The following is a 27301-nucleotide window of genomic DNA, read 5'->3' as shown; positions in this document are numbered from 1 at the left end:
CCTCTTACAAACAATAAATTACAACTAAACTTAAGTAATCACAATTTCTCTAGGTAAAAACTAGACAAATCATTACATTACAATAATTACTTATAGTCATGTGGTACATAGTGCAATGGTTGGAGCTCCTTACAAACGTTGTGTAAAAAAAATGGCGATTAAAAAGAGTGGCGGAGAGTTTACTGCCAGTTCTTCTCTCCCGTTCTGCGACCTTGATTTGAGAACTGGCAGTAAATGTAAACTTAGAAGTTTAAATATGTATTTCTTTACTGACGAGTCATTAGTGTACATTATGACTACCTACCTATATGATTAAATGATTTTTTACTTTACTTTACCGTGTTCATAATCTAAACAGCCAGAGGGATTTAATTCAAAATAAGTGAGAAGAATATAAAAATATAAGAGGAAACACCATTTAAACTTTATACTGAAAATTTATATTGTTCCGATTTTCTGAAGTAAATTTTACAGTCATGTGTATAATACATACATATTTTGATGCTTGAAATATGGTTAAAATAATCTTCAATCCTAGTACGATTTCTCAGTTTTTTTTGTAAATTTTAAAGTATTATGTTTATTAAAATAACCTTAACAGCTTCACATACGAGAACATTGTAATAGGGATGTTACTGTTACAGGTAGGTACAGCATCTGGGAACCAAAAAGTCATCAATAGAACTAAACTACAATTTCACGGGTTTAAGAACACTGTTAACACACTTTACTAATATTATAAAAGAGAAAATTTGCATGTTTTTCTATTGATAACCAATAAATTCACCATTATATACACGACTAACATAGGCTATATTTAATATAATTTGAGTGTGAAGAAGCCAAGTCGCAAGTTTTAGATAAAAAGAACTGTAACTGTTTAGTGGATTATAAGCGTAAAGTTACACAAAAAACTTGATTTTTATTTACTTTTGTCTATTAGCCTTAATATTTAATATTTCCGCGGTTACCATAATAATATTATATTATATTTAAAATTTAAAATTATATTATATTATATTTAAAATAAAAATAAATCGCAAAATATGTTGCTAAGAACGAAACTCGTTACGCCATGAACTCTGAGAAAGGTTTTGTTGGATTGAAAAATAAAAAAAAAAATGTATTCTTTAGTGCAGTAAACACCCTATAACACGGTATTCTTGTAACACATTTTCATATTACGCGATTTCAATCTCTCGTATAACACGGGTATTCCCTACGCGGGGATTGATTGTACCTACTGTGACATTTATAATGATTTGTGCGCACATATTTCGTTCATAACATAGTTTTTTTTTAATATTCGATTTAAATACCCTTTTACAAGAAAAGTTAAACGTGAATCATTTGTACAAAACGCGTTATATGCAGTCATACAAGAGCGTTATGCGAGAGTACTCCAACAACGCGTTTCCTATAATATATAATATTAAGTTTTAATTCCGAAAAACAGTCTCTATGGCATGGCAATAGCAAAATATATACTAAGGAAAAACAAAGTTTGCGGGGGCAGCTAGTATATACTAAATATCCAATAAACTTAGTTCGTAGCTACCTCCAACTAAACTAATTTAATCCAATTAATTTAGATACGCGAGATGTCTTAATGGGAGATCTATGCACCAAATCTTTGATGAGTTTAGGTAACGAGGGTAGGTAATCGCAATCTACGTGTAGTATTTCCTGTCTTGAAATTTGAGACATCTTCCCCTCTGAATAGTTGCTAGGCTATTCAGAATACGTCATTAATAGAAGAGCTGATGCATTATAGGAACGGACTGACAGTAACTGTTGAGAAATCAAATCAAAATTTATTTAATCATATTTGTAACACATATAACGTCACGATACGAACGTCAATATAAAAAAAAGGGTGAAGAAGTATAACTTCTTACGCGCGTACATAAGTAATTAATAATAACTATTATTATTATTTATTATTTTATTATATTATTCATTCAATTTAATAACTAGGTATGTTTCATAACCTTTTAACTAAGTAACAATAGGTTTTTGTGAAAAAGCATTGCAAGCATTCTTTGAAAAAATAATTAAAACTCCTTTATTTGTTTAAAAGGTACCTACTACAAAGGTCATTATGGTCATTCAAAATTCTTGGCATAGCTGCTAACTTTACGCATATTCTATTTCTTTTTACTTGTATATTGTCTTATTCCCATCTAGCTCGCGCACGCTCGGCGCCCGGCTGGTTTAAAAAGAATTCGTTAGTGGGCAACTTCATACTGATAATTTTGTGTCACGGTGCGCGCGCATTGTAAAATTTCACTCTCATCAATTTAAAGATGAAACCATTTGGTCTGGGCCTCCGATTTCTATATCTGTTTTATAACCATTTATCAATCTAATAGGTAAGTAGGTGATCAGCCTCCTCTGCCTGACACACGCCGATTTTTGGGTTTGGGTTTGGAAAAAGGCAAACCGGTCTCCTCACGATGTTTTCCTTCATCGTTCACCGAAGGAAAAAGCGTAATGATATAACTAAAACATATAATCAACGCAAGATCGTTTAACCAACTATAGTTTCAATAACATACATGCCTTAAATATACAATCCAATCATCAACACGACTCTCCACCTCCATTACGGCCAAATCCTCCTTTTCCTCTCCAATCATTCGTCATGCTCGACACTTCTATTGAAGAAGTCGAAATCACTATAAATTCCTTGAAAGAAAGCTGTGCTGCAGGTTGGGACAACATCACGTCTGCCATACTTAAACGCAACCTTAAAACATTAGCTACACCAATCGCCCATGTATGTAACTTAAGTATGCGTACGGGAATCTTCCCATCCGCTTTTAAAAAGGCAATAGTGCATCCCATTTTCAAATCCGGCAACCGTGGCAGTGTCGACAACTATCGCCCCATCTCTATTCTGTCAGCACTGTCCAAGATCCTTGAACGCCTAATAAACAAACGTCTCGTTAGTTATCTGGAAGATAAACAATTACTTTCTCCGAACCAATTCGGTTTCAGAGCTAAAAGATCTTCATCGGATGCCATCCATGAATTAACCGATCACATAGTTAGGAACTTGGACAGCCATAGGAAGTGTCTGGGCATATTCTTAGACCTCGCGAAGGCATTCGACACTGTCTCGGCCCAAATCCTTCTACAGAAACTGGAAGCGCTTGGAGTGAGAGGAGTTCAACTTTCCTTATTTAAAAGTTACCTCAGCGGTCGGAGTCAATGTGTAGTGGTAGATGGCCATGTCAGCTCTTACCTTCCAGTGGAATTCGGAGTCCCCCAGGGCAGCATTCTTGGTCCTACGCTGTTCCTAGTGTACATGAATGATCTGTGTTCCCTGAAAATACCTAATTGCAAATTGGTCTCTTACGCCGACGATACTGCTCTTGTTTTCTCTGCAAAAAGCTGGAGGGAAGCTTTCTCTTATGCACAGACCGGATTTGATATCGTTTCGTGTTGGCTGCGCCAAAATTTATTAACTCTTAATATAGAGAAAACTTGCTATCTTACCTTCTCCATATATTCTCCTCCCATAGCCTTAATCCCGTATTCCTTAACTGCCCATACACATTCTTCTGTTCCTTCTGTTCCATGCTCTTGCGCTACATTGAAGAGAGGTTGTACGGTTAAGTATCTTGGCATCACACTAGATAGTCGACTCACGTTTCAGGCCCATCTTATGAATATGTGTGGTAGAGTCCGCAAACTCATGTTTATCTTTAAGAAAATTCGTCATGTTGCCGAGCCTCATATAGTCAGAATGATGTATTTAGCATTATGTCAATCTGTTTTATTATATGCTATCACCACTTGGGGTGGTGCAGCCAAAACCCATCTGCTGTCCCTGGAACGTGCCCAGAGGGCTCTTCTAAAAGTTTGCTTATTCAAACCCATTCTTTTCCCTACTTTCACCCTCTATCAGGAAGCTCAGATACTTACTGTACGTCAACTGTTCATCCTAAACACAGCCCTCAAACAGCATCACGAACATAAACCTAGTCCTTCTTCCTCTCGATCTGCTCGCCGCCCACCCCCTGTTCACCTTCCTTCTCTCTACACTGCCTTTTCCCACCGCTTCTACTGTTACCTCGGCCCTTTTATTTACAACAAACTAAATCGCAAGCTGAATATTCACTTACTCTTATCCTTCAGTTGTAAAAAGAAGGTCACTGCCTACATACAAGGTCTCAACTATGATGAGACTGAAAACTTAATCCAACCAATGGTCTAACTTACAATTTATAGCTTATTTTTGATTTACTATTTATTTTTATACTTATTTATGTACTGTTATCTATTTATCTAAGTACTAATATATATATATTTATCTAAGTACTAATATATATATATATATAATAATATATATAATAATTAGCACGGATGTTATATCGGCGCGATTGCACACCTACATATTTTAATTAGGTACCTCTTTTCTCCATGTTACATCTGTAAAATGTCCTTATTAATAATTTACTCTTGTTACTGGTTACTTTTTACACCATGTGGGGAGAGGCTGGTGGTCTGAGATACAAGCCCTGCTTAGTTCAGTCACCAGTCTCTCACAATCTTATAATGTTTCCTTGCGACAATATATCTGTTTCTTAATATTTAGTTAATATCAATGTAAGATTGTGGAGAAAAATAAAGATTTTTATTATTTATTATTTATTATTATTTAATAACAACATCGTTTCCTATATTTTCTATGGAATTTTAATATAATTCTTCCAATGGCAAGATAATCAGACTGGCACTATTCAAGTCGGCGGAGACTGATTCTATTCAAATGTATGTATTAAAATATCACTAATCATACACACATTGACATTGGGACATCGCATGATACGGATATTCCTGGTTTTGATATTCACGGCAATAGTAACGCCGGAATTTATGAGGGTTGCGGATTGATAGCATTCTATTAACAAAGTTTTGGGCTGTTCGAATGTAGATTGAACTAATTAAATCCGACCATAGTTTGTTTTAAGATTTTCACGTGAAAATTTAGTATAGTAATTATTTACCTAATGTAATGGTAGCTTTTGAAATAAGGCATTACAGGCCATTGACAAATTAATAGTTTTTTAATGATGACTTTCCTCTCTACTCTCCATAGATATAACAACATTGGATGAACTGGGGATTAGGAGACATTACTACTTACGATAAATATTGTCTATGCGCATATAATAGTTGCTCATATGGTGGAGAAAAACGTCTAAGACCTAAGGGCATTTACGATTTACCTTAGAAAAAACAAATGAACACGAAACATAAAAAAATTGAGGCTTAGACCCAAAAGATTGCCTCTGTTTTGTCTACGTAAAATTTTTTTTTTTAAAATTAAAGTTTTTGAAAACGTTTAAATAAATTTATCTGAAAGAAAAGGTATTTTTAAATATTGATTTACAGTCCCGCGTTCAGTACGCCGTCGTTTTTGGATCTAATGTATGCCAGTTTCCTCACCGTACTAGCGAGTGTTAAATGCACACATACAAAATCTATTTTTGCACAGCCTTAGAGCTGAGGGATGAGAGTTAGAGCGAGGCCCCACTACTGCGTTGCGTCGCGTCGTCGCATCGGTTCGACGCATTGTATGCCACATCTGCGTTGCGTCGACGCATGACGTCGCGTCGCAAGAGGGTATACACGCCGTCGTATCTGCGTCTCACAGTCTTCACAATGGACAGATACAAACTTGTTCTTTTGATGCTTTTATTACGCCACCGCCGAATTATTTTTTTTTATTTTATTTTATTTTATCTTAGAAACCATAGAAGATTCTGGATATCCCCTCTGATAGCATTAAGAAATAGTGATCACCCTCCCCCCTGCTTCGTCTCTCGTCCGTCGATCCGTTGAAACGTCGCGCGCGACGACACAACGGTGTAATGGGGCATGTATATGGCCTACAACGCACTAGCGGCTGGCCGCAATGCGGTGTGCCGCTGCGGTAGTCCGCACATCGATTATTACATGAAACCGCACGATAACAACGCACTCAGTTGCGGACAACCGTCAACCGCTCCGGTTGATCTGGAGCTGCGGCGAGCCGCACCGGTTGAATGATGCGGCGCGCCGCGTCCCCTCCACGCACTCGGCGCGGTTAGCCGCAAATACCGGGGTTCACAACCGTACGATAATTATCGTACATTTGCGATAATTTCATAACTATGTACGATGTACGATGGTACATGACTATCGTACGCAGATTGTACGATAATTTCCAGTCTGATAAAAAATTTGATGATTACACAGATAGCCCAATAACAATTACAGTTTTTAGTGTCAGTGCCATCTATTGGCTTATTTTTCTATTAGGAACTTATGCTGTCACAAGGCAACTACAGCAGATGAACAAAGCGTTAATGTACAAACACAAAAACGCATCAGAATGCACAGCCAAAAAATTCACGATTTGTATGGTGACGCAGATTTGGAAGTCTTCGATAACATTTTAATACCTAACGAATTTTAAGTGATAAAAATAATATGCGATGTTTTCGGACAATAGGTATATCACTTAGAGCGAACACCATATTGTTCAACGAGAAAATATTGCGTATTTTTGTTCCTCTTTGACGGAAGAGATTGAATATTTTTTTTTTTTTCAATTTGAAAAACACAAGTTTACAAGATTTAAACTATAAATCGTTTGCAACATTTTATTTTCACGTTTCATATGATGTTTTAAAGTATTTTTAGCCATTTTCCTGACTGTACGATAATTTGTACAGTATATGTGATCCATGTACGATAATTTTACGGCCCTGGTACGATAACTGCCTGGCTTCAGGTTGTGAACACACTCCTACCCGCCTCAGTCATCGCTTGTTTCTTGCGCTAGACACTACGCAGAGTTTTTTTGACGATATTTTCTACGATTATATAAATAAATAACTGCCGCAACTTCTTCAACGTCCATCATGTGCAATATTTCAAGAAGCACTTGACGAGTGACGATTGCGGCAGACCGCAATAGGGACGGTTAGCTGGAATACGGCATGCCGCTACGGCAGACCGTATATACCGCGGCCTACCGCAGCGGCACACCGCATCCCGGCCAGCCGCTAGTGCGTTGTAGGCCTAAGAAATATTATGGGAAACGTCACAGCGGCGCCGCTGCGACGTTTCCGCAACGCACTAGTGGGGCCTCGCCCTTATACGCTGTAATCACACTTCACAATCACACAATTTTTCACATGTATTTCACGAGCGTTTTGTTGTACAATGCCATCAAATGTCGCAGCAGTATAATTTACGTTATACATCTTAAAGCAATTAGTAAATGGAAGGTAAAGGTAAGGCTTTGTATCGACAGTGACAAGCCATTGCCGCTAATGCTGGAAAGGGTTCATTAATCTTACATTCAACTAACCGTTGGATACAATAGATACGAAAGTAATGGCTGTCGGGGAAATAATTCCTTGCCTTGTACAAAGTTGTGTTAACTCGGCATCGTTAAGAGGTATTGTAATGGCTTGAAATGAGCAGGATAAAGCTGGTAAAACTTTTCCATAAAGTTTTAATTTGTTGTAAGAAAATTTTTATGGAAACTTTGTACTGTAGAATAAACTTGGTACGCTTAAATCCATATTTATTAGGCCTAAATAGTTAAATAAAGATATAAAAAGAGACGTAAGTGTTCACGGTATAGTTAACGTGATTTATGAATAAAATAGGGACTTCATCAGTAGCACTACAATATTTTTTAGGTCTGGGCCTCAGATTTCTGTATCTATTTCATGATCATTCGTCAATCTAATAGACAAGTAGGTGATCAGCCTTCTGTGCCTGACACACGCCGTCGACTTATTGTATCTAAGGCAAGCTGGTACCCTGACGATATTTTGCTTCACCGTTCGAGCTAATTTTAAATGCGCACAAAGTCTATGGGTGCACAGACGGGGATCGAACCTACGACCTCTGGGATGAGAATCGCACGCTGAAGCTACTAAGGGACTTTAACTTATGCAAATAACCTGTTACTAAGCCTTTAAAGAGATCAAACTTTATAATTATATAATTCTGCAATAATATTATAAATAGAAAAGATTTGATTATTTTTATGTGCACAGGTCTTACACAACAACAGTATTAAATCTATGCAATGGCTTAAAGTTTATATCCATGATCACACTAATATATAAGGTATCCGATTTGAAATCCTAGACTGTACACGATGGCTGGCCATGCGTCATACTCGTGAACGGGTGCTACTTGTGGTGACTGGTCGTACTTGAATTCGTGTATGCGGTGATGTTAATTATTTCGACTATGTGTTTGCGTGTTGTTCCCACGAAAATGTAAGTGCGTGCCCCTATTTCACCATGCCTCCTGCCGATAGAGGAAAAGACTTTGTTTTTAATTTATGTTATTATTATTAATTACTTAAGATGTCATGTGGAACATGGTGTAATGGTTGAAGCTCCTTACAAACGTTGTGTTAAAAAAAATGGCGATTAAAAAGAGTGGCGGAGAGTTTATTGCCAGTTCTTCTCTTCCGTTCCACGCCCTTGATTTGAGAACTGGCACTAAACGTAAAGGTAGAAGCATTTCATATACATTTCTTTTTTTGACGATCATAAGTGTACAATGTGTTACCTATATGATTAAATGATTTTTGAATTTGAATTTAAGGGTGCGTACAGACTATGTAACATGTTATATAACTTGTGTTTTATAACACGTCCACATTATGTAACCTTGTTATTCAACATTATAACATAAAACAATACTGTACTAGCTATACTGTAAAAGCATAGTTGTTTTCCACTCGACAAACGGTAGTTCGATTTCAGCCATGAGTTTGATACAAATGGGGAATACCAAGAAATTAAAAAGCGATATAACGTATGAAAAATTCCAATCAAGTAATGGCAAAAATCAGGCGCCATTGATTCCTTAATGTATGAAGTGTTAGGGCTTGTTGGTCTAGTTCTTGGGGTAGGAAATTAAACACTCCAATGATGACTTGATTTAGTATATTTCACACACTGACCCTACGTAAAATGTATAAACTTCAACTTGAACCAAGGAATGGCCTGTGCGCATGTGCTACAAGCTGTTTTATCCTTTAGTCCCCACTCTGACTCGACCTTCCCACTTCGGGCAGTTATTCGAGTCAATTCGTAACAATTCGTAAATAACCGAACGAGTCAAATGAGTAATTATTGCACATGCGCACTTGTAGCAAAAGAATATGTTTCATAAATTATTTAGAATATTATTAAATAAATAATAAAAGCTAACAGTCGGCCTTTCCTGACAATGTTTGCGTCTCGCAAAAAAAGAAAAACAAAAACAATGCTTTGTAAATTACAACTCAAAACAGAAACAAAATGAATTCTATGTATCTTTTAACTTTCATTCTTGAATTACATCTCTTTAGTTAAATTGAACCTAAATTTAATTTATGTTTATTTATAATGGAATAAAGTATACAGGTATCACCTATTTCACGTCATTAAATATGTATCGGTAGAAATCCCTATTCATCGGCAAAGAAGACATGGGGTGTAGGCCGAGAGAAAAAGCCGGCGTAAAAAACTCTCGGTACTCTTTTAAAATATCAAGTCATCAATAATTAACAATAGTCTTATCATATCATATCATATCATATCATATCAAAATCTACTGTGACCTCTTCATATTCACAATAGTCATATACATCAAAATCCACTGTGACCTCTTTACATTCACAGTAGTCTTACATATTGTGACCTCTACACATTCACAATAGTCTTATACATCCAATCTACTGTGACCTCTTTACATTCACAATAGTCGGACACATCCAAATCTACTGTGACCTCTTTACATTCACAGTAGTCTTACATACATACATAACTAAATCTTTTGAGATCTTTTTATGTTCACAATATAGTTTACATGACTAAATCTTTTGAGATCTCTTTATATTTACAATATATTTTACATTAAAGTTCACATCACTAAATGCATTGTGGTCTCTTTAAATTCACCATAAAGTTTACATAACTGAATCTGTTTTGTGATCTCTTTTTATTCACAATAAAGTTTACATAAATAAATCTGTTTTATCTCTTTACATTTAAAATAAAGTTTATATTACTAAATGTATTATGATCTCTTTATATTCACAATAAAGTTTACATAACTAAATGCATTGTGATCTCATTAAATTCACAATAAAGTTGACATAAGTAAATCTGTTTTATCTCTTTACATTTAAAATAAAGTTTACATAACTAAATGCATTGTGATCTCATTAAATTCACAATAAAGTTTACATAAGTAAATCTGTTTTACCTCTTTACATTTAAAATAAAGTTTACGTAACTAAATGCATTGTGATCTTTTAAATTCACAATAAAGTTTACATAAGTAAATCTGTTTTATCTCTTTGCATTTAAAATAAAGTTTATATTACTATATGTATTATGATCTCTTTATATTCACAATAAAGTTTACATAACTAAATGCATTGTGATCTCATTAAATTCACAATAAAGTTTACATAAGTAAATCTGTTTTATCTCTTTACATTTAAAATAAAGTTTACGTAACTAAATGTATTGTGATCTCATTAAATTCACAATAAAGTTTACATAACTAAATGCATTGTGATCTCATTAAATTCACAATAAAGTTTACATAAGTAAATCTGTTTTATCTCTTTACATTTAAAATAAAGTTTACGTAACTAAATGTATTGTGATCTCATTAAATTCACAATAAAGTTTACATAAGTAAATCGGTTTTATCTCTTTACATTTAAAATAAAGTTTACGTAACTAAATGTATTGTGATCTTTTTATGCATTGTGATCTTTAAAATTCTCAATAAAGTTAACATAACTAAATGCATTGTGATCTCTTAATATTCACAATAAAGTTTATATGACTAAATCTATTGTGATCTCTTTATATTTACAATAAAGTTTACATTACTATATATATTGTGATCTCTTAATATTCACAATAAAGTTTATATAACTATATCTATTGTGATCTCTTAATATTCACAATAAAGTTTATATAACTATATCTATTGTGATATTTTTATTTTCAAAATAAAGTTTACATAACTAAATGCATTGTGATATCTTTATATTCACAATAAAGTCCTACATAACTGAAACTACTGTGATCTTTTTAAGATCACAATAAAGTTTTACCAAACTAAGTCCATTATGATCTCTTTATATTCACAATAGTGAATTTATTATGTGAAATTGATATTCGTATATGTTTTAATTGTACTTTATAATTTATATATATTTTTTTTTTGTAAAACTTATGTTTACATTAATTGTCACACATTTAAGATGTAAGATTTTGTAAAATAATTAGTAGATTTAGTACTGTGTGTGATGTCGTAAGCTTATTAACTAAATAAATAAATATTCTAGTCTATGTCAATTATACGAATAAATAGTGCGTGAGTACAAAGTACACATGTCAAAAGTGAAACTTCTTTGTAGATTAATTATTGAGTAATTAAGCTGACCAAATCCCATAATTTAATTTTCCCAGTCTTTCTATATTATTAAATGATACCAAGGCTAATTAAAAACCAGAGCTAAAATTAGTTCAATAATATAAGAAATTACCTACTATCATAATTGCTAACTAATGTCCACATTTTGTAAAATAGCCAACTGGGTCTTAGCAAAAGGGCCAAAACCAACAAAAAAAAAATGGTAATTTTTTTCCATAATAAAATAATAATGATATTGATATGTATTAAAAACACCATCGGTGTTCAAGTCTCAATCGCTCTCTCCCTTTTTTTCTTTGACAAAAACGCTGCAGATTTTCGTGCAGACTTCAGAAAAAATACTTATCGAAAGCACAACAAATACTTGAACTATTACTACTACAATCCTACTTCTTTAGAGTATTATTTTTCATCAACATATTTCAACGCACTCAAAACTTAATTATATTAAGCCATCACTTTTATTAGGATACTATCACTTCTGGAGATGAATTAAATGTGAAATTACTTTATCAAATAATTTGACATTACTTTGTCAAATACAACCTCATTGGTAACCGATCAAGATGATACAATAATTTTCTTACATTATTAAATTTCATTACAACATTTAATCAATTCTGTTTTAAGATATTTTATCATCAGACATAATGAAAGTATTTCATATCCATTATTAAGACCAATAATAAAAAAAATAAAAAATAAAAAAAAAACTAACCAAGTATTGATTGGTTTGTAGGGAATACATAATATGTTAAAAGGTCATATGTAATTTTGAATTTCTAAGCACATAGCCACAGTACACAAAAAGAACAACAGCCTTAGCAAGCAAGTTAAATTGTCGACATGACGTGACATCGAAGTTTCAGATTTGTTAATGAAATTGAGACTTATGTCTGTTTGATGCTGTATCAAAAAGCAACCCTTTGTAATATACCCAAAGTGAATTACCGCAAAAGAAATGTCATGAAGGACTAGGCTCTGCAGTATGTTAACATTCATCAGAGTCTTACTCATTTGAAGTAAATCAAACTTCTTTATCAACAATGCCAACTTTGAATGCTCCCATTTAACATGGTGCATGTAAAATTAACTACGGGAGGATAACTAATTTCTCCTTAAAACCTAAACTTGCGAATGCTTGCTTCTTAAATATTTTAAATCTCTAAGCAGCAAAAAAAATATAATAATATTAATACCTCTTAATATACAGGCTTACTGTGTCGTTGTCCTATAGAGTCATCTTACCAGGTCATCTTTATCATCTTTGCAACCCTTGCTCTCACTTAAGACCAGAAATACCATCAGCTTTTCTAATAGTACCCTGATGCGAGGCCCAGTGTAATACAACATCCATGATTTGTAGTGCTATGAGGCAACGCCTGCGTAGCTACTCGATCTACTGCGGCTTCGTGGTAAGTTTAACTTACGACTGCCCTATAGCCTGCACCTACTGCATTGAAAAACAAGCTGCTTTAGTTTTACCAATGACATAACCATAAGGTTCGACTTCTATATGCCTCGTCCCTAAAACGACTTCGTAACTCAGGACTAAAACCCTGGATTCTTATTGTGTCTAGTTATACTGGAAACAATCGTTACACAAAAGAAAAACATTGTACTTTACTACTCCAGCCATCTTAATCTATAAGGATTGGCGTCGTTTCAAAGTAACAAAGACACTCTATAAAATCAAAATAAATTTCTATTAATACATATATTTAAGATAGTTTAAAGAAAATTGTTTGTATTGATTATATATATAAAACATTTAAGCTTTAATTACCAATAAAATATACTATACTTCAAACAATACGTTTTAATTGAATTTTCGTATAACAAAGTCATAATATGATATTAAACTGACCTTCTACGATAAATGGCGAAAATTATTGTAAAATTTATTACTTTTGTAAATACCTTAATATTAAACTAACTGAACTAAAAATGGTATAAAATATATAAAAAATTAAAATAAATTAGTTCTGTAAGAAACTTATAAAATTAAACCGACTTGAAACTTCTAAAAATAATAAATTAATTAAATGTAACTTATTATAATATTCAACTTGCCTAATAATTGCAAAAATGGTAAAACATCTATAATAAAGTAGTCTGTAAAAATAAAACTATTAAAATATTCACTCACCAAAGAACCTCTAAAAAAAATGGTAAAATTATTATTATAAAAATTAAAATAAATTAGTTCTGTAAGAAACTTATTAATATTAAATCGGCTTGGAACTTCTAAAAATAATAAATTAATTAAATGTATCTTATTATAATATTCAAGTTGCCTAATAATTTCAAAAATGGTAAAACATTTATAATAAAGTAGTCTGTAAAAATAAAACTATGAAAATATCCAACTCACCAAAGAACCTCTAAAAAAATGGTAAAATTATTATTATTAAAATTAAAATAAATTAGTTCTGTAAGAAACTTATTAATATTAAATCGGCTTGGAACTTTTAAAATAATAAATTAATTAAATAAATCTTATTATAATATTCAAGTTGCCTAATAATTTCAAAAATGGTAAAACATTTATAATAAAGTAGTCTGTAAAAATAAAACTATTAAAATATTCAACTCACCCAAGAACCTCTAAAAAAAATGGTTAAAATATTAGAAAAAATAAACTAAATTACTTGTGTACAAGAATGTACAAAAAAATAAACAAAACCCTAAATATATTCGTGGCTAAAAACATTAAATTATCAACAAACTGAAGATCTATTTGTAAAAGTTGAATAAATAGATATATATCAAAAATCAATCCAAATTACAAAGTTCAATAACAATAATTTTATCTTATTATAGTATATTGTTCAATATTAATTCGGTCTTATTTAGTATTATAATATCGTAGCCATTCGATTCAGTTAGGTTACTTCCCGCCTAAAATTATTATAATTATTTAAAGTATTCTATACTTTATGTGGTCGCATCATCCGGCTGATAAGAGACATGCTACGCTGTACTAACCTGCACTGGTCACGACATAACGGACTACAGTTACACTCATGTCTCACTCACATAATCAAAAGAAAGACGATGGTGTGATTGATTTCAATCTACCTCACTTGTTTAGTTATTACGATTTAATATCAACAATCGCCAGTAATTTGATTTTTCAAGTATGTAATATAATTAATTAACTATTTAAGTACCTTTACCTTCTGTTTTCTTTGTTAAGTAGATTAAGTATTAACATATAGGAAAGAGCGTTCATCCCTAACACAGGTTCTTGAACTTAAAAGGGATGTACTAAAATATAGATTAAAGACTATTTACTTAATAAAGAAATTTTTGTTTGTTTGTTTGAATCCGTCGTAAATCTTAATATGTAAATTACGTGTCACGTTGTTTGTCCACTATCGACTCCTAACTACCGAACCGATATCAAATATTTTGCACATCGTGTGCAGTTTAGCTTACATTTCAATTTATACCCGCAATATTATTTTATTGCAAAATATTTGTATTTTATTTAACAGTCACAATTCTAACAGATGGCGCTGTGTTGAAAGTACCAACGTTTCACATAAGCTACAATTCAATGGCATAACTACCAATTAAGCATGGTGGTCCCCATGACTAGTGTTCTCCTACCGTTTCCCTCGAATAGTTTACTGCTATGTAATATAAGAAAAACCTTGTATCTTATAATAATGATTCAATTTATTTCAACTAAACCGACGGTAAGTATTATAAAAATATGTAATGCAACAGCTTTAAAATAAATAACGTTATATGTTTTACAGGACTTAAAAAAAAAGAGAACGGTTCGGTGGCCGTCGATGCATTACTCATAGCAAAGTAATAAGTCCCGAGTACATACCTCGCCATAATGTCTCCCTACCAGAGCGTTTCTTAAACAAGCACTAAACACTCACTATAAAATTCTAAATAGTGGACGTAACTATTATCAATTATAATTAACAAAAAGTATATATAAAAGTACATCTAACGTAACTCGAGTAAATCTCAACAAAGACTAATAAAAACATATGAGGATCGGCCGAGTAAAAATATTTGGGATCACCCTCATCAAATTTTATAAAATTATGTATTTCGAACACTAGTGTAGGATTCATTTTCTTCAATTTATGTTAGGTAGGTATGAAGGACTTCAGCTGGGAAGTTTTGATTTTCATCGATATAAGACGACAAGACAGGGCCGAGGGGTTATAGTTGGTAAAAAAAAATTTAGATAACCTAAAAACAGTACCACACTTCCTACGCAATAGCACAGTCTTCCGTTAGTAAAAATACAAAACTTCATAATCGTAAGCTAGGTTTCATAAAAAATGTAACTAATTTACCTTCAAAGGTGTAATAAAAATAAAAAAAAATAAGTACCTACATCTTTAGGTTACAAAATGGAAAAAAAAAATCGCATACCTCGTGGGCGTTAATCCTTTACACCAAGGATATGATATACCATATCAGTTTACCTCGATGGCATCCCACTTCTGATTTGTTAGGGCTTGTTGGTCTAGTTCTTGGGGTAGGAAATTAAACACTCCAATGATGACTTGATTTAGTATATTTCACACACTGACCCTACGTAAAATGTATAAACTTCAACTTGAACCAAGGAATGGCCTGTGCGCATGTGCTACAAGCTGTTTTATCCTTTAGTCCCCACTCTGACTCGACCTTCCCACTTCGGGCAGTTATTCGAGTCAATTCGTAACAATTCGTAAATAACCGAACGAGTCAAATGAGTAATTATTGCACATGCGCACTTGTAGCAAAAGAATATGTTTCATAAATTATTTAGAATATTATTAAATAAATAATAAAAGCTAACAGAAGGATTACTTGAAATAAATTTGGCTTTGATAAAATATCAATACACTTGTATCAAATCGATTCAATCGAAGCGAGTATTTCTGGTTGAAGTTGAACAGTGCTCTGTTCGATTCCTAGATAAGTGTAATTATTTTTAGTATTGAAACCTTACTGGCAAAGGTAAAGTGAGACCCAAAAACTTTAACGCATTAATAACCATGAACCTAGGAATTTTTTACAGGTTCGTTCATGTTTTTTTCCTTTTTTCCGAAATTGATTGAGTTGTTGCCGTCGCTGGAATTTTCCTTAAAAGAATTTTGCTCAAGCGAAATATTTAACTTACTTTACTTTATTTTACTTTAGTAGCTTAACGTAAATGTCACTTTTAACATTATATAATAGGTTGGGGAAAAAGTTTCTTCGCATTTTTCAAGAAAATTCACAACATTTTTTAATATAGTTTATTTACATTTAACTAAAGTATGTAGGTACCATTTTGTTCGATAACTTTTTGCCATCTAGTAGGTAGGGATATGATCCCATTGCTATAGAAATTTTGGGGCTTCTGATCAAAATACCGCGACAATTGGTTTTGATAGTCCTCTCGTGATGTTAACCTGACACTGCCTAGATCTTTACTGTTATTTATACCTTTATAAGTAATAGTTTCAGGGGCCTCATAGCCTAGCGGTCTTATTAAGTGGCAGCTAGGTGAGGGGTACCGGGTTCGGTTCCCGGTTCGAGGGCAAGTTTTAATTTAATTTAAATTTGTTCTCGGCCTTTGGGAGGGTTGTGCGGTACCGGGCGAGTGCCTAAACCGTACATGGAGGACACGGTCGAATTTCTAAAGACAAGCACGAATTATAAAAAAAAATCCTATACTTGACGCTGGCTAATGCAAAAATCGTGCCAGAGCCATAAAAAAAAAGTAATAGTTTTACCACAATATTCCATTACTTATATAATATTCCATTATAGAGGCTTTATGTAGAATATTATCAACTATACTTGTACAATGCCTAATTCATAAAAACCTTCTTCTTTTAGTGCTATTTATTATTGAAGGTTGGACGTCAGTCTTTTGAAGCGTGTCTTGTACTGTGCCAGATGCAGCAACTCTTCCGCAGTCGCAATTACGACTCATTGGTCTAGTGGTTAGTACCCCTGACTGCGAATCCATGGGTCCCGGGTTCGATCCCCGGCTGAGACGAACATCGATGTGATGAGCATTTGGTGTGCTTAGGTCTTGGGTGTTTAAATATGTATTTGTATATCTATCTATCTATAATATGTATGTATATCCGTTGCCTAGTACCCATAACACAAGCTTCACCAGCATTGCCTAGTACCCATAACACAGCATTAGCATGGGACTCGGTCAATTGGTGTGAATTGTATTAAAAAAAAAAAATTGCTGCCATAAAAACCACATCAATCTAATTGCACCGTAACAACTAAAGTTCTAATATATTTTTCATGAATTTAACAGAAAGGAACGTTATTGTGTTAAGGCTCAAATATTAATTTCGGAATGTTGTGAAATAAAACCGTGCGTAAGCTCGTTTATTAATAACTTGACGAATAAAATTTTTGTAATACAAAAGCCGAAAGGGTTCTAAAAACAGCACAATTCAATAGAATAATTTAGCGTTTGTGAAGGGTAAATTCTGTTTATGTTTCAACATCATTGCATACAGTGGCGGATTTACAAATTTTCAAGATATATAAGGCTGTGAAGTTTTGCCCGCCCTTGTAATGTCCTAAATTTTTTGTTGAAATTGCACGTAAAGCTGGGTCCACATTTGTAGCATGTTGACGTATCACGATCAGTCGTATCGTATCTAGTATCTGTATCATAAATATGGACGCTCATTTTGTCCATGTCGTATATTTAAGGCGTATCTTGTAAAAAACGCGTCCATACTTATCAAATGCTGTATCATGTCAGTGTATCGGCTTTTACTTTACAAATATAGACGCTTCGCTTTTCTTCCGATGTATCATGATGCGCGTGTCTTTCAGTGCACCTTTCCCTTCTCGTAATGTTCAGTCATGTCTTCGTTCCCAAACGGTTTAGCCATGTCAGCAATTGCTCACAGTTTGGCGGTGACTAGCGCCTGTTATATTATCATTAATAGTACTTCAAAAAAAGTTAAATCTAGACGTAGACGGCGCTGGAAGTGTTTAGAAACCGAAACAAACATGGTGGAATACCATTGCTGCGAAATTTAAAATTTCAGCATACCAGCGGAAAATACAAAAATTTCACTCGCATGTCACCCATTGATGTTGTGTATTCCCTTTGATGATCGCGAAAAAACCGACACAGGATGGTTCGCGGTGTATCAAGTATCGTATCGCGATACAGTATCGTGATACAGTATCAAAATACGTCCATACCACCGATCGTGATACGCGTATCGGATACGAGGTGTATCAAGATACGCGCTTAGTGCGGATCGGGCCGTATCCGATACGGCATGTATCATAAACGGGTATCATTTTGCGTCCAAACTAACGATCATGATACGCGCCGAAGCCACGCAAAGCCGGGTCCACATTTGTAGCATGTTGACGTATCACGATCAGTCGTATCGTATCTAGTATCTGTATCATAAATATGGACGCTCATTTTGTCCATGTCGTATATTTAAGGAGTATCTTGTAAAAAACGCGTCCATACTTATCAAATGCTGTATCATGTCAGTGTATCGGCTTTAACTTTACAAATATAGACGCTTCACTTTTCTTCCGATGTATCCTGATGCGCGTGTCTTTCAGTGCACCTTTCCCTTCTCGTACGGTTCTGTCATGTCTTCGTTCCCAAACGGTTTAGGGGGCGTCCATAAATTACGTGAGTTGTTTAAGGGGGGGAGGGGGTCGAGTCAAATCTCATTCAATCTTACGTTGGAGGGAGGGGGGGTCTCGGCAAAAATCACGCAATTTTTTTTCTGACTTATTTTGTTTTTAAGCTATTCGAGCTCAAAAGTACGAATTCTGTGTTATATAATTAAACTCTCAGCAATATTGATTACTAGTCTTAAATAGTCGCAAATAAAAGCACGAAGCAATTTTTTTTTACGTAAGAATCCCACATTTTGTAAATCTCACGTGAGATTGGGGGATGGGGGAGGGGGTTGAATAAAATCTCACGACATCTCACCAGGGGGGGAGGGAGGTACAGAAAATTTAAAAAAACACCTCACGTAATTTATGGACGCCCCCTTAGCCATGTCAGCAATTGCTCACAGTTTGGCGGTGACTAGCGGCTGTTATATTATCATTAATAGTATTTAAAAAAAAGTTAAATCCAGACGTAGACGGCGCTGGAAATGTTTAGAAACCGAAACAAATATGGTGGAATACCATTGATGAGAGATTTCAAATTTCAGCATACCAGCGGAAAATACAAAAATTTCACTCGCATGTCACCCATTGATGTTGTGTATTCCCTTTGATGATCGCGAAAAAACCGACACAGGATGGTTCGGGGTGTATCAAGTATCGTATCGCGATACAGTATCGTGATACAGTGTCAAAATACGTCCATACCACCGATCGTGATACGCGTATCGGATACGAGGTGTATCAAGATACGCGCTTAGTGCGGATCGGGCCGTATCCGATACGGCATGTATCATAAACGGGTATCATTTTGCGTCCAAACTAACGATCATGATACGCGCCGAAGCCACGCAACGGAGATACGATACACCGAAATGCTACAAATGTGGACCCGGCTCAACGGAGATACGATACACCGAAATGCTACAAATGTGGACCCGGCTTAAGCCGGGTCCACATTTGTAGCATGTTGACGTATCACGATCAGTCGTATCGTATCTCGTATCTGTATCATAAATATGGACGCTCATTTTGTCCATGTCGTATATTTAAGGCGTATCTTGTAAAAAACGCGTCCATACTTATCAAATGCTGTATCATGTCATTGTATCGGCTTTAACTTTACAAATAAAGACGCTTTACTTTTCTTCCGATGTATCCTGATGCGCGTGTCTTTCAGTGCACCTTTCCCTTCTCGTACGGTTCAGTCATGTCTTCGTTCCCAAACGGTTTAGCCATGTCAGCAATTGCTCACAGTTTGGCGGTGACTAGCGCCTGTTATATTATCATTAAAAGTATTAAAAAAAAAGTTAAATCCAGACGTAGACGGCGCTGGAAATGTTTAGAAACCGAAACAAATATGGTGGAATACCATTGATGAGAGATTTCAAATTTCAGCATACCAGCGGAAAATACAAAAATTTCACTCGCATGTCACCCATTGATGTTGTGTATTCCCTTTGATGATCGCGAAAAAACCGACACAGGATGGTTCGGGGTGTATCAAGTATCGTATCGCGATACAGTATCGTGATACAGTGTCAAAATACGTCCATACCACCGATCGTGATACGCGTATCGGATACGAGGTGTATCAAGATACGCGCTTAGTGCGGTTCGGGCCGTATCCGATACGGCATGTATCATAAACGGGTATCATTTTGCGTCCAAACTAACGATCATGATACGCGCCGAAGCCACGCAACGGAGATACGATACACCGAAATGCTACAAATGTGGACCCGGCTTTAACTGGGTTTTATTGGCACCAATCATCCAGTTCGCAGCCTCCATTAGGAGGACTGACATATATATATATATATATAATTTTTAAGACAATTCACACCAATTGACCTAGTCCCATGCTAAGCTGGTGAAGCTTGTGTTATGGGTACTAGGCAACGGATATACATACATATTATAGATAGATAGACATAAATACATACTTAAACACCCAAGACCTAAGCACAACACCAAATGCTCATCACATCGATGTTCGTCTCACCCGGGGATCGAACCCGGGACCCACGGTTTCGCAGTCAGGGGTACTTACCACTAGACCAATGAGTCGTCAAATATATATGGGTAGCCCCTCAAGAGTGAAATATTCTGCAATTTCGCTCTTTTCACTCATACAAAGTGTGAGCTGAAGGTGCTGAGTTATATTTTTGTGGGCAGCGAACTAGCTGTTTTCTCCAGAATATGGAAGTTTGCTACACCAAATGTACAATGACAAGTTAGAGGGGAACGTCATCGGCAAAATTTGTTGCAGACTTCTGTAAAACAACAGAAAACCGCCGTGAAGAAATCTTTCTGAGTTCTAGGAGGTAACAAAAACAAAATAAAACTCGCTACCCAAATTTGCCGCCCTAGGCGTGGACCCTACTCAGCCTGGTAAATCCGCCACTGATTGAATAAGCAATAACAATGTATATGATTAGGAGTAGAGAGTAACAATCTTGCGGTCGGTCTGTTCAATCAAGAAAAGAGCGTACCAATTCTTAAAAAGCCGGCAAAGCACTCGCGAGCATCGAATGTCTATCTAACATCAGGTGATCCTCCTGCCCGTTTGCCCCCTGTTATATATATAAAAAAGTGAGTTCGCATACTTGGAAATACGTGGTACGAAAACTGGCTATAGGAAGAAGAAAAGAATAATAGGTTTCCTAGAAAAGCGGTGTCGTTTTCTAACGGCAGTAATGTAGCGTTGGGTGACGTCACCCATACGTTGTCTATAAATAACAGCGGAGTAGGTTTCCTAGAGAACGTGGAGTGTCATCGTAACGTCAAATAACGGTGCTGTCATTTGCATGACGCTCGTCATAGCGGTGATAAACATTAGTTCAACGCATTGATATACAAAAAACCCAAGATGCACACTCAACGTCAAAAAAACGTCCTCAAAAAATGAGCGCAACATTCTAAATTGTGCGCTCATTTCAAATAGTCTCGCGTCTAGAAGTGGAGTCGATGTTATTTATTTGTGTTTTTTTTTATAAATAAATTTATGTACTCTTGAACTTTTTTGTGTGTAGTTTTTGACAAATATATTTACGCTATATAAAGTGTGGGTCAGGAGGTAGCCAATTTAACATTTTTTTTTAATTTAAAGAAAAAACTTTTTAACCGGATTAATGTTATGTATTATTATAAATTTACAACTATTTAACATCCAACACCTTTTGTCTTCAGTCACCGTGACCACTCACGCTGTAAAGCAACCGAAATGTCGGATAAATTTAAAATTATGTTAAATAGTTGTAAATAAAAAAGTCATGTTCGACTCCACTCAATACCTTGTCCTACCGACCACGGTCGGTCGTAAAATTTTATTGCTTTAAGTACGTATACACTGCGTTGTAATAACAACTTTAAGCAATTCGCGTAAGGTTGATTTTGCAATAATATATGCTTGTAACATATACTGTTATGGACAGAAATAGTGTTTCGGGACACTTTCGAGCGTTACTTTTATATGAGACTGTGCATCTTGGGTTTTTGTATATCAATGGTTCAACGTTTTTCGCGTGTAGCGGTGCCCATATTTAATTAATACAATGAGTGGAAACGTGATTTGGACGAGCAAAATGATGTTTTATTGCATTATGTTAAAAAGTAAAGGCGTTAGATGACGGCACCGCTTTTCTAGGAAACCTAAGCTTTATAAAAGTATATATGTACTAGCTGCCCCCGCGAACTTCGTTATTTTTTAATGCTGTATCATAAAAAAGAATATAAAAAAAATAGGGGTGGACTACCCTTAACATTTAGGGGGATGAAAAATAGATGTCCGATTCTGACATACCCAATATGCACAAAAAATTTCATGAGAATCGGTCAAGCCGTTTCGGAGGAGTTTAACTACAAACACCGCGACACGAGTTTTATATATTAGATATGTAGTACTGACCTGACACTCAGAATCGCCAACATAACAACAGTCCCCAGACACTGAGGTAGGTTGCCACAGGTGCTCACCACTAACAGCTGCCTCACTCCAATCTGGTGTTGAACGTAGAACCCTGGGCCCGGTAGCTGCGCCGTCACTAGTCCGTCTGTAAAAAACAAATGTATTATTAATGTTTTCGCAAAATAAAATGCATTGCAAACCGCTTTATGAACAGCCCTGCGATTCTGTAACTCACTTTTCGAACTCACACAGCGGTTTCCGCATCGGCGGTCGCTCTGAAATCAGTCGTGAAGCAGTCATTTTATGATTTGGCATTCTGATAAACAATAAACTACAAGGTTCCACCTTTTCAGAATGCCAAATCATAAAATGACTGCTTCACGACTGATTTGAGAGCGACCGCCGATGCGGAAACCGCTGTGTGAGTTCGAAATGTGAGTTACAGAATCGCAGGGCAGGTCTTCCCATCAGTTTAAATAAAAAGTATTTTTGTATTTTTAGTGGCGCTATAAGAAGAAAAGATAAGAGAGAAGACGGGCGAACTATTTGTGACTTCCGTATGACTATTACATATGTTAAAATATTGTCTATATCTATATATTAACATGAAGTAGTAAACATATAACAATAATCTAATAACGATCTACAAATAACAATAAGTTGAATATTACCAAAATTAATGTAACAAGATATTTTATTATTCTAGTTTTTGGCGCCATTTAGAGAATGATTTAGAGAATATTAGACAGTGACAAACGGTCATTTCTGTTATTGTCAATGTTACGAAGTATGTCAAAAAAATGGCCACTAGAGAAATAAACATTAGAATCACAGATTACTTACATAACGTACATAGTGTAACAGTAATAAATGTTCAAAAATGAAACAGCAATAAAATAATACAATAGAGCAACAAGACAAAATGTGATTTCTTGAAACGCAAAGTATAGAGGTTTCAACCAATATGTCATTTAAAATTTTAAAACTTAAATGAAATAGTGTTTTAGACTAAGGTTTTATATTAAAATTTAAAAGTATGGTTCACGACATCCAATTTATAAATACTGGCCAAAATAAAAAAAAAACGAAATAGAATTTTTTAAATAGACATTTCAAAATGGAATAACTAACATTGTTCACATCATTCTTTGGCTTGTCTTTACACGAATCAGTTCTTCGCTTAAAATTAAAATTGTATAAAAATTGTAAAGTGATACAAAATTTCAATTCTCTTCTGCGCGAACGGTTAATTTGTTTGCTTGAAAAGCTTGATTTCTGATAACAATAATTTGAACTAGTTATATCCCAGTCGAAGAATTAAGATAAGATGGATTGTGCTCATTGCAAGCGTACTATTGAAGGCTGTGCCTCCATCAGATGCAGCCGTTGCGCATCCCAATTCCACCTGGAGTGTGTAAGCAGCGAGGAACTGGTCGCCAGCACAAACAGTTGGAGGTGTTACAACTGCGAGACATCCTCCAACGACGCTCTAGCACCCCGTATCACTAACACACCTGTTCGTGTATAATTTTAGGTAAATGTGAAAAAGCTTAATAAAATCGTTTTAAACGCTTAATTTTGGTCTTTATTTTAAATATTTTCAACAATCACAATCTGTAGTCAGGCTTGCAATATAAATTATAGGTGACTATGAAAGCTCTCGTTAAACGTATAATAATATAGATTTTTATAAATTTGAAGAATATTTAAATGATTCTAATCCTTGGGATTGATTTGTTCCAGTTCAAACAATTTGTATTAAAACTTAGCGATTAAAGAGTGGCGAAGAGTTTCTTGCCAGTTCTACTTGACTTGCGAACTGGGAATAAAGAATCAATTTAACATCTTTTCTGTTGTTCATGTGTTCTTGTTTGCCTATACGACTAAAGTTATTTTGAGGTTGTAAATTTTCAAAATGTCGCGAACCATTGCTGGTAAAGAACTACGCTTTATAATTGACCTATTCTTTTATTGATAATAGTATTTGAATTTATTATAATTGACAGTGAAAATAAAATGGCAGAGTGACAGCACACTTATTCTTTATTTTACGTCTTCCAAAAAGTAGTTTTAATATGGCTGGCTTTGGCTTATATAGACTCATCCCCTCCAAGTGGCTGGCATTTGCGGTTGGCAGGCATGGCGGTTGGCTGGAGGGTTGGTCAACATGGCATGGCTTGGCTTTGGCTTTGGCTTTGGCTTTGGCATTGGCTATGGCATTGGCTATGGCTTTGGCTATGGCTTTGGCTTTAGCTTGGCTTTAGCTTGGCTTTGGCTTGGCTTTGGCTTGGCTTTGGCTTGGCTTTAGCTTGGCTTTGGCTTGGCTTTGGCTTGGCTTTGGCTTGGCTTTGGCTTGGCTTTAGCTTGGCTTTGGCTTGGCTTTGGCTTGGCTTTGGCTTGGCTTTGGCTTGGCTTTGGCTTTGGCTTTGGCTTGGCTTTGGCTTGGCTTTGGCTTTGGCTTGGCTTTAGCTTGGCTTTAGCTTGGCTTTAGCTTGGCTTTGGCTTGGCTTTGGCTTGGCTTTAGCTTGGCTTTGGCTTGGCTTGGCAGGATGTGACTGGCGACGTCACGTCCGTTACACTCGGCCATCCTGAAACAGTTGTTCCCGTGGGAACAACAACTACAATTAGCTCTCTAATAAATCAATCAGATCTTCGGTTTCAAGTTGCTCATCTGAACTGCTGGCACTATCAGATACAGTATTAATGCTTTTATAGGGTCTTAACGAATCGGCAGATAGTAATCCAGTAAAACTCTTATATCCACGTAAACCCTTGTACTTCTCATTTGGTATCTATCATTGCCCACTACCTTAGTTACGACATAAGGACCGGAATACATGTCGTCAAGTTTAGTGTTAACTTTGGATGCGCTACAAGTCGGTGTTTGTCGCCATAGGACGCTATCCTAGAAATCACCCTGCTTATAGATGAGAGCAGATTCTCGTTTTTTTGTCAAGTAACGTTTCATTGTAGTACTCGCTTTTAGTATCCTATCAGATGCTTTCTTTCGACGCGACTCTACTGGTTCAGAAACACGACCGGGAACCGCAACATCACATACTGATCTACCGGCCCGAGCAAACATCAAATCGTAAGGTTTGTAAATGGTGGTGTTATCAATTGTGTTGTTAATTCCCCAAATTATGTCGGGCAAAGAGTTAGCCCAATTGCTAGAGGCTTCACTGGGGTCTGTGGCTCGTAATGCATCCAGTATTGTCTTATTTGTACGTTCCACTTGACCGATAGAACGCGGACAAGCGAGAGTATGTCTTAATTGTTTATCGTTCGAAAACTTCTTAAAGTTACTCGTGAACGCCTTTCCGTGATCGGTGACTATGTGATCAGAGAAGGAAAATAAACGAAATATCCTTTGTAGTACTCGAATAGTTTAACCTATTGTCGTTCAAGGTTTTACGATAGAGCCTATCATCAATAATTTCGAAATTATTTTATATCCGCCGGTATTATCTTTTAATTGACTAACGATTGCGCTCAACTATCGTCCTGACATTGCACCGTATAAAACTAATCCGCCACTTCTAGACGATTCATGTTCATAGCATCAACCGGATGTCTACTAAGCGCATCTACATGTTTCATATGTTCTCCCGGCCTATACTCGACACTTATATCGTAATCTTGTTTAGAAAGCCACCACCTTCGCGATATGTGGTATAATGTCGCGTTTAGTAAGCGTAGCGCGGACTGCTGCACAATCTTAACCTTTTTCCCGACAATGTATACGCGAAAACGACGCAAAGATTCCACCGACTGCCAGAGTGTCAAACTCATAACTATGATACATGCTCTAGTAAAATATATAACGGGGCGCAACGTACCGTCAGTCTGCTTTTATAGAAGTATACCGGCTATTCCCAATTTACACGCGTCAGTCATAAATCAGTAGTTACGGGTTCACCTATATTATTGGCATTATAATTGGCAAAAGTATGGCAAGCAGCAAAGGAAATTACCTGACTAGTGACTATACGGCTGTAACGGAGATTCCCGGCAGCTTTCAGCCCTTGTTAGGACCTCTTCCGGCGACCACACGATAACCTCGCACCCGGTGTTGACGACTTTGATGTAACCATCTTCGCCACGGAGCAGGGTAGAGGGATAAGAGTAGACCACCAAACTCGTAGTGTCGAGGTGGCGTTACCACATCGTTGCCGACCTTATTCTCCAGAACGCGCACTTGATGGAAAGAAGAGCCAGATGGAAGTTTGTCTTTGTTGACTTCGCTGTTGATAGGTTATCTATCTATCTCTTCGC

General features: G+C 35.5%; 1 protein-coding gene across 5 annotated transcripts in view; it reads right to left on the bottom strand.

Moving 5' to 3' along the window:
- LOC125061266 (eye-specific diacylglycerol kinase) overlaps positions 1-27301 on the bottom strand; it is a 189996-nt gene that overhangs the window by 41231 nt on the left and 121464 nt on the right. For all 5 annotated transcript variants that reach the window (XM_047666610.1, XM_047666613.1, XM_047666612.1 and 2 more), the window contains one exon: positions 23027-23171. In XM_047666610.1, coding sequence (XP_047522566.1) covers positions 23027-23171 — 145 coding nt within the window. The remainder of the gene's footprint in view (positions 1-23026; positions 23172-27301) is intronic.

This window comes from Pieris napi, chromosome 23 (assembly GCF_905475465.1).
Source record: "Pieris napi chromosome 23, ilPieNapi1.2, whole genome shotgun sequence".
NCBI classification, from domain to species: Eukaryota; Metazoa; Arthropoda; class Insecta; order Lepidoptera; family Pieridae; genus Pieris; species Pieris napi.
Note: the sequence above shows the minus strand (reverse complement) of the source record. Positions and strands in the feature narration are given on the sequence as shown.